General features: G+C 38.2%; 1 protein-coding gene across 2 annotated transcripts in view; it reads right to left on the reverse strand.

Annotated features, from left to right (window-relative positions):
- CMYA5 (cardiomyopathy associated 5) overlaps positions 1-12,927 on the reverse strand; it is an 88,783-nt gene that overhangs the window by 24,406 nt on the left and 51,450 nt on the right. The window contains exons 5-7 of one of the 2 annotated variants that reach the window (XM_036098182.2): positions 12,747-12,769; positions 8,210-8,328; positions 2,396-2,545 (exon numbers count right to left, since the gene is read on the reverse strand). In XM_036098182.2, coding sequence (XP_035954075.1) covers positions 2,396-2,545; positions 8,210-8,328; positions 12,747-12,769 — 292 coding nt within the window. Of the gene's footprint in view, positions 1-2,395; positions 2,546-8,209; positions 8,329-12,746; positions 12,770-12,927 lie in introns of those variants that run through there. The other variant, XR_004919214.2, reaches the window with a different exon arrangement.

Consider the following 12,927-nt stretch of genomic DNA (forward strand, 5'->3'; position numbering starts at 1 on the left):
AATGCTAATATTTCAGGAGAGTATGTAATAAATATGGACAACCCCATTTTTTCTAAATTTATGATTTTATAAAATACCTTTCCAAATTAGTAAACAATTTTAGTACTCAGCATGATTTTCAAAGTTTCAAATCCTGGTTCCTTCTCATGAATTCCAGAATCCTTTCAACTAGAGAGTTCCACGATTTATAGAAATACTTGAATAACTTTGATAAGTCATAAACTGTTCTAAAAAATAACTTGTTCAAACAAGACATTTCCTAAAATTTCTTACGTTATTTTACTTTCAATATTTTAGTGGCATTCTTACTCGATACCATTATGAACATGTGCCCCTTTGGGCCAATCTGATTATCCTTACTGAAATTTTTTCTCCTTTACAAAGAATTATTTTCTTTTTTAAATTAGCCCGTGATCATTTTAGTTCTCCTCCATTATTTCTCTTGAAAGTCACATCTTCAAAACTCCTCCAGTTAAGAAGCCCAGATCATTTTCTTTTAAAGGAAATTTAGGAGCTCTTCAACTCAGTTTCTTTAATTGCATCTTTCCAACCCACTGAGCTATACTTTCTGGATGGAAAGTTTGGTTTAAAGAATCTCATAAGGACTTATACACTGAAAAACATTTCCCCCACATTGTAGAAACTGTGGCTGCAGTCTTCAGTGGAATCATGCCCTTCGGCTGAGTCCTGCTGCCCCAGCACTTCTTTCAACAATGCACACAATGTATGTTGGGGGAGACCCCACACACAGCATGGTATCCCAGTATAGATCACTGGATTAGCTAACTGACATCAGTAGATTTCAAGGTGTCGAATGAATGAGACACAGGACACGTTAAGTGTTTGGGGGCTGGGGGTGGGGAGGAGCTGAAGCGCTTCAAAGAAAACATTCCAGGCAATAAATTGGTGTTAAGAGGAGTCATGGAGAGCCACACAGTTCCATGACCTCTACAGCTAGATATCGAGGAGGAAGAAGCGTGCTATAACAAAACAAACAGAAACAAGCAAACCAAAACATAAGCTTTGGAGTCTCAAAAGTTTGTGCTTGAATCCTACCCCCATGATGTGTAAGTTGTGTGACCATGGGCAAATTACTTCATCTCCCATCAGTTTCCTTATCTGCACGTGGGGATAATAACACTCACCTTGTGTTGTGACAGATGTATGATCACATCGCCAGGAAAATAAGCAGTCCTTAATAAACAAACCTAGCCAACTTTACACTATGCCTATGGTTGCTTTTTTTTTTTTTTTTTTTTACTTTTTCCTAATTTAAATAAGTATCATATGACATCTCAAAAGCCGTAAATCTTGGTAACAGCGAACTATATTATAATTTGTTCCTCATGACAAATTGGGCTCCTGAGTTTTGTAATGCCATGTCCATCCTGTCACATGCTCATGGGGTTTCCAAAATATGTGGGTCTGTCTTCAACAAGCAATATAAAAATGCCAGCACAACAGTTCTGATTCATTAGGAAGTACAGACTCCAAGTGTTTGGCTTCTAGGTCTCATTAGAAGTCCTACTGAACAGAGAGATATTTACAGAGGCTCAACTAAATATGTGTCAGACATTCACCCTACTAATCACTTTCACTTCCATCTGCATATGAATTGGAGACACAGGGAGACTACACATACTGAGGCCCATGCCTTGAGAATTGTGAACACTGAATTAACCTTTATGGTTTGTTTGCAGCTTTTATCAAGGTGGATCTGAGAAACCGCCAGCCATGACATCCAATACTGCATTTGCATTAAAATTATTTTGGAGGGGGGCGCCTGGGTGGATCAGTTGGTTGGACGGCTGCCTTCGGCTCAGGTCATGATCCCAGAGTCCTGGGATCGAGCCCCGAGTCCGGCTTCCTGCTCAGCGGTGACCCTGCTTCTCCCTCTCCCTCTGCCTGCCGTTCTGCCTACTTGTGCTCTCTCTCTATCTCTCTGTCAAATAAATAAATAAAATCTTAAAAAAAAAATTATTTTGGAGGACACTGTCTTGTATACAGTTCATTTCTCTTCTGCAAATTGGTACATGTTATACTTTCTTTTAGACTCAAGCACTGATGGAGACTTGTTCTCCCTGAAGTGCTCCTTTCTGAAAATGAGAATCTCTTAGTAGCTCCTGTTATCCTGAGAGCTCAAAGCCAAATCTGAATCTCAATTACAATATTCATGTTGACCATTATGATATGTATGCATTTTCTTTTCCTTGATTCTGATTTCCAATTTCTGCTTATGTGTTTTATGTTTGCTTATATGGTTGTTGGTTTGTTGTTGTTTTTATATGTGCTATAAATGCTTTGTGGAATGAGTCATAATATGGATATCTTTAAATACTTCATATTAAGTTACAGAAATGTTGACATGCCTCTGTACTTGTGTTAGCAATCCTACCGTTTACTTCTTGGCCATCCTGTGGCTCCTCCATGCAGTAAACCTGGAATGAATCAATGACATCTTCTTTGTTCATGCTCCAGTAAACTGCAATTGTGGTGCTGGTGGCAGAATTTGCTTCCTGAGGTTCTAATCTAGGAGGCTGTGGAACTGGAATAAAAGCAAGACTGATTATCGCTAATGCTGTTTTTACTCATTGATTCTTTTTCATTATGCTAAAGTCACTTATGCTCGTTGAAAAAACTTCAAACAATACAGAAATACATGGAGTAAATGTGGAAGGGCTCCCTTGTTCTCAACAACACCCACCCAAGCATACTCGCTGGAGCCAACCACTGTGACATTTGAGTGTGTGTCCCTCCAAAATGTTTTTTATGCATTTGTATATACGTGCTTATAGACACAGAGAAATAAACATAGATCCCAAACTGTCATCACTTGATAATAATCTTCTGTAGTCCTATATTCAGAGTAACAAACTTATATAGAGGTGAGAGGATGCATCAAATGATTTGGTTTTCCTTCAAAATGAAAACTTGAGTTGCTTTGCTACATAACCACTGTTGTTTCCTTCTACATAAATAGGGTCTATATTCAGAACAGAGACAAATAAAACTCTTTCAGATCCAGTTGCTACATCATCAAAGCTGAAAAAAGACTGGTATGAATAAAAAATATCAAAACACACTTTCTGAAGTTACTATCCCATTTTCTCTTTCTAACGTGACTATACCAACACATTTTTTAAAAATTAAACAAAATATAAAAACTACATAAGAGAAAAAGTACCCTATTAACTGATGCAAAGGTAAGGGTTAGATATCTAATATAACTCTATTTTTCTGAATTTTAAATTCAGACAATATTCTCAAGTGTTTTCATAGAGATTTTTAAAGTTTATGCATATTGAACATTAATGGGATGTACAACGCCATAAATCAAGTTCTTATGCAACTCTCTTCCAAAATTTTTGAGATACAAAAGCATTGAACATATTTTACAAATTAGAGGAAAAGGTTATTCCTATAGTTGAAAAGATGTCATGCTTTTAAATTTGCTTTTGTGGTTATTTTTTCCAGTCAACATTTCCTGAGAGATAAGCTTACTGAAATACTATGGGCCAAATTTTATGAGATTACTTTATGAAAAGTCAACACCGAAGGAAAAGAAAACAAAGGTTAGTTCAACAAGAAGGTAAAAATAATAATAATAATAATAATAAATAGGTCTAAAGAATGAAACAAAAAGAGGCAAATTGAAAAGATTTGATAAAGAGATAAGGAGCTAAGGAAACACAGAGTTATGAAAAGCAGGATAAGAGAGTGGTCAAGTTCAGAGGCTTCAAAGCAGAGACACCAGTCTGAGGTTAAATGCCAGATCCCCCACTTAATAGCTGTGTTAGCTTAGCCTCAGTTTCCCCATCTTTGAAATGGGAAAACAATAATAATAATAATAATAATAATAATACCATTTCCTCCCAGGTTTGTTGTAAGCAGCATATGTACATTAAGTGCTTAGTAGATTGTCTGACACACAAACAGTGCTAAAGTTTCAAAAGGCAAAACAGCCTTGGCAGGAGCACAGAAAATGGAGAGAAGGCAGGAAGCCCGTGAAGATGGGAGTTGAACTGGGGATCCATCATCTGGTAAATCACAGAGGGACTGCAGAGGTAAGACATGCTGAGCAGGCTGCTCAATAACCTCAGAAGCTTGCCTGTCAGAGCACCTCCCCAACGAATGATAATGGTTCAGAGACCCTCACGCTGTCTTTAACTTTCTTATTTGTCTTCCCGGCAGGAAATCAGTGTCACATTCTAAAGGAGTCCATCCAGATAAATGTAGTTCAGTAAATTTTCATGGTGCCCAGGTTTACTGAAGAGCCAGGCAGAATACTTCAACTACTGTCAATCGTCTTTGAAACGGTGCCGAACTCCTTGAGGCATGAATGATGAAAATCTCCCTTTCTTTCTTCCTATGAATTTTACATTGAGCTATATCTGCTTTTAAAAATGGCAACATGTTTTCAAAAATCTCTCTCTCTCTTAGGTAGCTTAACAAACTTAAAAAAGTGATATTTACTCCCCCAACAAATCACCAAATTTTAAGAAAGAAGTGGTTGTAGGGAATTAAGCAAAGCATGTGGGCTAGGAATGATTTTGTACCTCATGTGCTCCTTCCCCCAAAATTCCCCCCAGTTAAAACATCTCTTTTCAAAAACAGGAAACATTTTTACTTTTCAAAGCATTCTAAAATTAAAAAGAGAATAAGAATATTCCATAGATGCAATCCAACGATAATGGCTAGATTTGCAGTTCCTGTGTGGCAGGATATCAGGGGCTCAGATTTCATATGTTAGCAACTCTGTTTACACTTCCATAGGAATAAACTTGCAAAGGAGTAATGCCAAAAAAATACAAAATGGGATTTTAAGGCTTCTTTATGGGAGGCTAAGGAATTGGGCAGAGAAATCACACCATGGATTCCCTCTACCTGACGGCATGTGCCCATAAAGAGCTGTCACACTCAGGTAAGCATCAGATCAACTTGGACTTCAGCACCTGTGTGGCCACATAGATTTCCACTCCATCTAGCTGTTCCCAGAAGAGCAGCATGATTCACAACAGCCAAAATGTGGAAGCAACCCAAGTAGATATCAGTGGGTGAACCGATAAGCAAATGCAGTATAGACATACAATAAGATATTATTCAGCCTTGAAAAGGGAGGGGGGGGAAACAAGAAAAGCAAAGGAAGGACATGTGACGCATGCCACCATGCATGAACCTTGAGGACATGACACTAAGTGAAATGAATCAGTCACAAAGAGACAAATACCGTATGACTCCACTTACAGGAGGGACGGAGAGTAGTTAAATTCATAGAGACAGCAAGTGGAATGGTGGTTGCCAGAGGCTGGGGAGCCAGGGGAATGGGGAGGTGTTGTTCAATAGGTACAGAGTTTCAGTTTTGCAGGATGAAAAGAATTTGGAAGATGGATACTGGTGATGGTTGTGCGAGAATGTGAATACACTTAATACTACTGAACTATACACCTCAAAGTGGTTAAGATGGTAAATTTTATGTTATGTGTATTTTACCACAAAAAAAAAAACAAAAAACAAGTCCCTAGGAGCCAAAGTCGAGGAAGCCTTGGGTGTTACTAATCTCTGGTTATCCCTTCTTTCAGGGCAAGGCACTCCGCCTCTCTGTGGTGGGGCAGTGGTTCAAGTGCAGAGACCCTGAAGCCGAACTGCTCCCCACCCCACCCCCCACACCGCCAAGTAGCTGTATATCTAGGGCAATACAGGAGACATTTTTCTGTTCCCTCTGTTTCCTCACCTGTCAAATGGGAATAATAACAAAACCTACCTCCTAGGCTTGTCGCAAGATTGGATCAAAAGATATGCTGCAGTGTCCCCAGTGCCTGGCGGCATGTGAGTGTGAAATAGATGCTAGGCGCTGTTCCGTGCCTCAGCAGAGAAGTCACATCCTTTCCTTAGAATTTCTGATTGGTTTAGGCAGTGATCGGATTAACTTTTCAGGTACCCAGTGAGGATTTTATATCTGAGAGGCGTCACCATCACCAGTCAAAAATGAACAAAAACTATTTAGCAGTAAGTCAACACCCCTGGGCTCCAATCCCATGAAGCAGCCATACCATGTGCAGCTTTGCCTCACAGAAATCAGTCTCCCTGTAAACGGCTCGGAACTCCCGGGAGTCCCAAGCACCCTCTTTCTGAACGAATCATTAACACTTTGTGACAATTTAACTCTGTGGCCTCTTAAATATATAAAATGTCCTCTCATTTTGCCTGTCAGATATTCAAAAGAATATCCTTCTAAATGAACAGCAGCATACAATGAATCCCTTAGAAGCGAACAACCTACTCTGTTAATCAGAATTTCTTAGTTTCCAATCACCTCTCGATTTAAAGACATTACAAAAAACACCCTTTGGTTTTAACACATTTATAGAGAAAATCCTTATGATAAATGACTGAATTTTTCACTTTCTATAAGGTTGGTGGGTTTTGGGGGTCTTTTTAAAAGACCCCCAAAAAAGCCTTTTACCAAACTAAAATTCTTCCTGCAGGAATGAAAATTAATTGTCAATGTAAAAATAGCAGCTGTCTTAAGGTGGTTTGGAAAGAATATAGTATCTTTTAAGGAAGATATCTGAGTATATTTTACAGTAAGTGAAACTTCATAACTTCACTGAAACACAGCAGCTTTGAGAAATCTAAATAAGTTTCATTGTCTTGTTTGTTAAAATAGCACTTTAAAAAATATTTTGAAGAGCCGGCAGGATGCTTCTGACAGCTGAGTAGGAGGCTCCTGGCCACAGAGCATGATGCTGAGCTGTTAGTTCTCTAAGCTAATCTGTTTAGTATGAAAAAAGCGGGGTGGGGGGGGGGGACGACTCAGTTGAAGAGGGAAAAACCACTCATAAGGAAAAATCTGTTCAACACATATGAAAATATTTGATTTATTTTTCCTTCTATATCTGACTGCTGGTGCGAAGCAAATAATCTCTCGAAGACAGAGAGAGAAATCCTATTTTACAAAGAGAGAAAAAAGATGGGACCCTTTGGTTCCATTGCTACTTCTTCCTATCTCCTTGATAGCCCAGGACAGTCACAGAGCTTCAGATGGAAATGCAGATTATAACTGAAATGGTATGCTAGTCTTATGCTTTGATTCAGAATCTAGCTTTAAATTTTTACAACTAGGAGTTTTTTCTGGTTATATCTCCTTACATACAAAAACTTTACAAGGGAAACAAAAGCAAAAATAAACTATTGGGATTATACCAAAATAAAAAGCCTTTGCCCAGTGAAGGAAACAAGCAATAAAACAAAAAAGCAATCTGCAGAATGGGAGAAGATATTTGCAAATGATGTATCTAAAGGGTTAATATCCAAAACATATAAAGAATTTACAACAATTCAACATCAAAACACACAAATCATTCAATTAAAAAATGAGCAGAGGACATGAACAGTTTTTCCAAAGAAGACATCCAGATGGCCAACAGACACATGAAAAGATGCTCAACATCATTCATCAACAGGGAAATGCAAATCAAAACCAGAACGAGATATCACCTTACACCTGTCAGAATGGCTAGTATCAAAAAGGAAAGAAAAAAAACAAATATTGGCGAGAATGTGGAGATTGTAGATATTGGAGTGCACTGTTGGTGGGAATGTAAGTGGGTGCAGCCACTGTGGGAAACAGTATGGAGGTTCCTCAAAAAATCAAAAACAGAAATACCATATAATCCAGGAATTCCACCACTGGGCACAAGCAAAATCTTTCCATTTGCATCAACATGGATGGACCTAGGAGGTATTATGCTAAATGAAATAAGTCAGAAAAAGACAAATACCGTATGATTTCACTTATGTATGGAATCTAAAAAACGGAACAAACGAACAAGCAAACACAAACAGAAACAGAATCATAAATACAGAGAACAAATTGGTGGTTGCCAGAGGGGAGGGGGCTTGAGGGATGGGTGAAATAGGTGAAGGGAATTAAGACGTAGAGAGTTCCAGTTATAAAATCAGTAAGTCACCGAGATGAGAAGTACAGCGTAGGGGATAGAGTCAATAACATTGTAATAACGTTGTATGGTGACAAATGCTAACTACACTTACCCTGGTGAGCACAGCTTACTGTATAAAATTTTTTAATCATTATGTTGTACACCTGAAACTTATATAATATTGTCAACTATAATTTAAAAACTTTACAAAACAAACAAGGAAACACTGCCAAATTTCATCGAGGGAATTAATATCTTAAAATTCCTACCAGCCACTTGTTTTAACATCTGGTCACTTCTTGCTGAGCTGTCATCATAATGTTCAAAAAGTGAAAACGCAGCAGGCATTTTCTCTAAAGAGGCAGTGCTCTCCATTGCAGAAAGCAACCTATCGGGGGGGAAACATTTCTATGTAAGTCAAGAAATTATTAACATACAGAATGAAAGCTAGAAACAATTGCTTAAAATGAGGTGGTTGTTGGTGGTGGTAGTGGTAGTGGTGGGTTTTGTGAGGCACTGTATCCAAAAAGGAGTTAAACTGTTTTGAAGTCCAGAAAGATAGGTCTAAAATCTATTTATCCTTAGGATTCTTTGGTGAAACTGGTTAATATTAGAAATTCCATGCCTCTATTCTCAGATCCGAATAGATGCCATCAAATTATACAGTCTCAATTTTGCATCTGTAAAGTTTGTCCTAAAAATTACGATATTCTAACGATTCTTTTTTTCTTTGTTTCCTGAAGGATATAAAGGTTGCGAACCCGTCTGGAAATTCACACACTCTTTGATGTCCTTGCTGTTCTCAACCCTTCCAATTACGCTTCTAGTTAATTAGTCTTTCAAAAACTATGTTCACCTACTATGTGCCAGGCACTGCTCTGGGTACTGGGGATATAGCAGTGAAGGAGGATAAAGTCTATAAATTCTTGAAAGACTAAACACACCACAGTCTGTAAGTCAGCAGCTTTTATATACTCACGACCCTCTTAGGAGGGATGCTAACACTTAACATTTGTATCCAGGTGCAAACTGGGCTTTAAAACAAAACAGGTTGATTCCAAAGAGGTAAAAAGGGAAGGAGAGATTGCAAAAGCATTTCACTTCAGCATGAGGGGCCTAAAATTTGGTTACGAGCTCTCCTCTATGCACCTGGCTCACAGGGCACTAGAATTATATTCCAGCAATTAAGCCAGCTTTGAGGAACTCCATCAGCTTCATTAGCATGGACTTTTTGGTTTGGGCGGCACAGATCCACCTCCAAGCCTTTGTACTTGCTGTTGGAACTTTCTTCTTCTAAATATTGTATGGCTCCTTCCTCACTTAACCTAGATCTCTGTTCCAATGTCAGCTCCTCAGAGAGGCCAGCCCTGAGTATACTACTCACACAGCACTATGTGTCCCTAATACCCTTTATTCTGTTAAATTTTACTTCCTCGAACTTATCACAACCTATTTGTTTTTGTCTTTCTATTTCACCAGACTATAATCTTATGCAGGAGAGGACTTTGTTTTGTTCACCACTGTACTGTACTGTGTTACCTGGCACACAGTGGCGTTTAACGGATTTTGAATGAGGAGAGGACAGTTTCACTTGGGTGAGATTATCAGGATCTCAGGTCTGGTAAAATGTTTTCATCAATGTGAGGGAAAAGATTATAAAATATAACTGAAATATTTAAGGAGTGTCCACTATACTTAACTAGTGTTAGGAATAATAAGCTTCACTGTCATCTGATTTGGGACAGATGGGTCCAGTAGGGGCTTCAAAGAGAGGTGACATTTGGGCTGCGTCTTAAAGAATGAGTAGGAGTTCCTGAGGCAGGAAAGGAAGGAAGGGTGTTGCAGACGGAAGAATGGCGTGAATCAAGGCATGGAGCTGTGAGAGGGTGTAGCAAGTCTGAGGGCCAGAGGGGCCCATGGGCTGCCTTGTGAACTGGGGAATGGAGATAGAGAACAAATGAAAAGGAGGTTTGTGGCTTGACTGTGAAGAGCCTTTCATGTCCACCAAGCATTTCCATTTTATCTTGTAAGGCAAGGAGAGCCACAGAAGTGTCTTCACAAGGTGAGAATATCCTGGCAGGAGTCTGAGAAAGGATCAGAGCAACTATGCAGACCAGAGGCGTAGTGAGATCGGTTGGGAGAAGCCCACAATGCTCTAGGTGAGGGAAGATACCACGGACCTAAATGAAGGCTTTGGTGGGGGCTCAGAGGGTGGAGATGATAGATTCTGAATTAACGAACAATGCTGACTGATACATATACTAAGCCTAGTCAATGCACATCACTGACTAGATGGGAGACTTTCTGAAACACAAAAGTTCTGGTTGTAGATACCACAAATAAAATGTTTGAGTTTTCCCTTATGCACTAATCTGCTCAATTTTAACATCAGTGTATGAAAGGGCAACTGAACATCTTTTTAAAAGCAGGTCCTATAATGGTTGGAACTCTCCTTCTTTTTCATTATTATAACATGAGAAAAAAAATGCACCTTCTTAACAGCCCAGCATTTTCTAAGCAAATGTGTTTTTCAAAATATGCAAATATTGAGTCTAAATATGCTTGACAGCATTCCTTAATTTAAGCATTTTCAGTGTTGAGAAAAATCATTTAATAGACCAGCACTGCCTTTAGAGATATAATATGAAGGGAGGAAAAAGAAACAAGGTAAAAAAAAAAAACCCAACTAGGTAATAAGCTCTTCTCATGGAAAGGAACACCAATAAAATTGAGACTGTGAGGCAGACTGTGAGGCAGAAGTTGTCTTGAGGACATAAAAGCCTTCTTTTTGGTGAAACAATCAAGCTTCACCACGTGTGTGTGTGTGTGTGTGTGTGTGTGTGTGTGTGTGTGCGCGCGCGTGCGCACGTGCACGCACGCATGTCTAACAGGGCCTCCATTAAATCCCAAATCCCAAATTTTGCTATCTTTTTTCTTCACAGGAAAATAATGGTTATCCCAAGTGTACTCTCCTTTAGGTGGCATGCAGCTTTAGCAGAGATTAATTCATTGTCAACTGGACAATGAAATAATAATGAATTAAAATGACACACGGATGAACAAGTTCAAGCATGAAACCAAAGAAATGGTATTTAGAATTAAATGAATGCCAATTCATATTAGCAAGTTAATACTCTAAGGTGCAGAAAAATAAAAATGTGCTACAGCATTTTTTAAGATAAAAGCATGTGCAATTTTCTATTCGCCAAATTTTCCTGCCAATCAATCAGTACATTCCATGAGTAGATGAAGTACAAATAAGCAAATAATGCATCTACACTGTCCAGTATATATGAAATGGCACTATGAATCCATATACTTTTTAGATGAAAATACAAATCAGTAATACCTAGAGGAATGTATAATTTTTAAAAAATAAAGAAAACTGGGAGCAAAGCCTGGGTCTGAGTTTCCAGGCCTGCCTCGTGTGCCTCAGACTCCTGCATGAGGACTGGAAAACATGCAGAGCCCTGGTCCCACCTTGTGGTCCCCTCTGGTGGACCTGGGGTGAGGCTCCAGGGACTTTGGCTTAACCAACCCCACTGGTAATTCAGGTGCAGCCAGTATGAGGAACGATTGAGCCAAAGGATAGACCGTTAGAAACCAGAGGTTCTCAACCCTGTCTGCCCATTAAAATCACCTCAGAAGCTTTAAGGATGCCTAGGCCATCCCCCAGACCAATTAAACCAGAATCTCAAGAGGTAAGACTCAGATGTCAGCACTTTTTAAAGCTCCCTGGGTAACTGATCTATAAGAGAGCCACTGTAATAAAACTTTATTGATTAATGTCAATATTAAACAAGTTTTTTTCTTAAAACTTATTAGCAATATTCTGTTGAATAGATTGTTTTTGAAGGTAAACAGGATTTATCTGTGCAGTTTTCATTATCTGAAAAAATCAGGTTTCTATATATTAGTATATCACAAATACAAATTTTTTATTTTGCTTTATGCTCTCTCGCAATGTGGCATTGAAGTAAACTCACAATTTTATAATTTTACAATATACAGTTTTAAAAATTTACATGAAAGGGGTAAAAATGATAAGAACATTAGGCTCAACTGGTAGGAAGGACCTCAGGTCTTGCCCTGAGGCAAAAGGGAAAATGTATCAGATCAGTATGAGCAGTTCAATATCAGATGCTCCAAAAAATAAAAATAAAAATAAATATATCAGATGCTCCAAAAGATAAATATAGATCTGATGGTATGTGTTTTTATAGACATTTCCTAGTTTCTTGTTGAGTGTTTTGCCTTTTAAGATAATGACAAATTTCCCTTAGATTGAGTGTTAACAACAGCAACAAAGATAAAACATAATCAAAAGAGGAAGATTCATTTAGATTAGCTGAGCAGAAAGATAAATGCATGCCTATCTTTTGAAGAGAAAATGAGAGAACATTCCATTAAGATTACATAAGTCATAAAATTACTCAAAGCAAAAATGAATGATTCTTTCAAATGCTCATATTTAACCAATAAGTCTAAGTATCTACACAGTATTCTGTATGCAATGACAAGAAAGATGGTCCAGATTAGGCTGAAAATACAGAACACATCTAAAGGAAGCAGTTAAAAATCTACATTATGATAATTGTTATTTAACTAAAGCACATGCAATTTTCTTTCAAAGCTGTCGTTTAGCTTTTAAAAGCACAGTGTCTAAAAGTGAAAATTCAGTAGCTCAGTAAATGTATGTATTTTTTAATTGGCAGCTCATTTTCTAGAAAGCATCAAAATATTAAAAATAAAGCATACAGTCATGCTATTCTCAGTCGCCACTACATTGTGCCATGTTTTATATACCTTTCATTGATTTCCTCAAACGACTTATGAGGGAATGAAAAGGGGAGAGAGAGAGAGAGAGGGAGAGAGAGAAAGAGAGAGACTAATTAACAACAAAAAGAAAAACCAACTAAGAGTGTTAAGATTATGCATGTTCTAAAGGTAACTTTTTAGCTTCCCTGAGGCTGTTTCTTTCTGGAAG

This window comes from Halichoerus grypus, chromosome 2 (genome assembly GCF_964656455.1).
Source record: "Halichoerus grypus chromosome 2, mHalGry1.hap1.1, whole genome shotgun sequence".
Classification (NCBI taxonomy): domain Eukaryota; kingdom Metazoa; phylum Chordata; class Mammalia; order Carnivora; family Phocidae; genus Halichoerus; species Halichoerus grypus.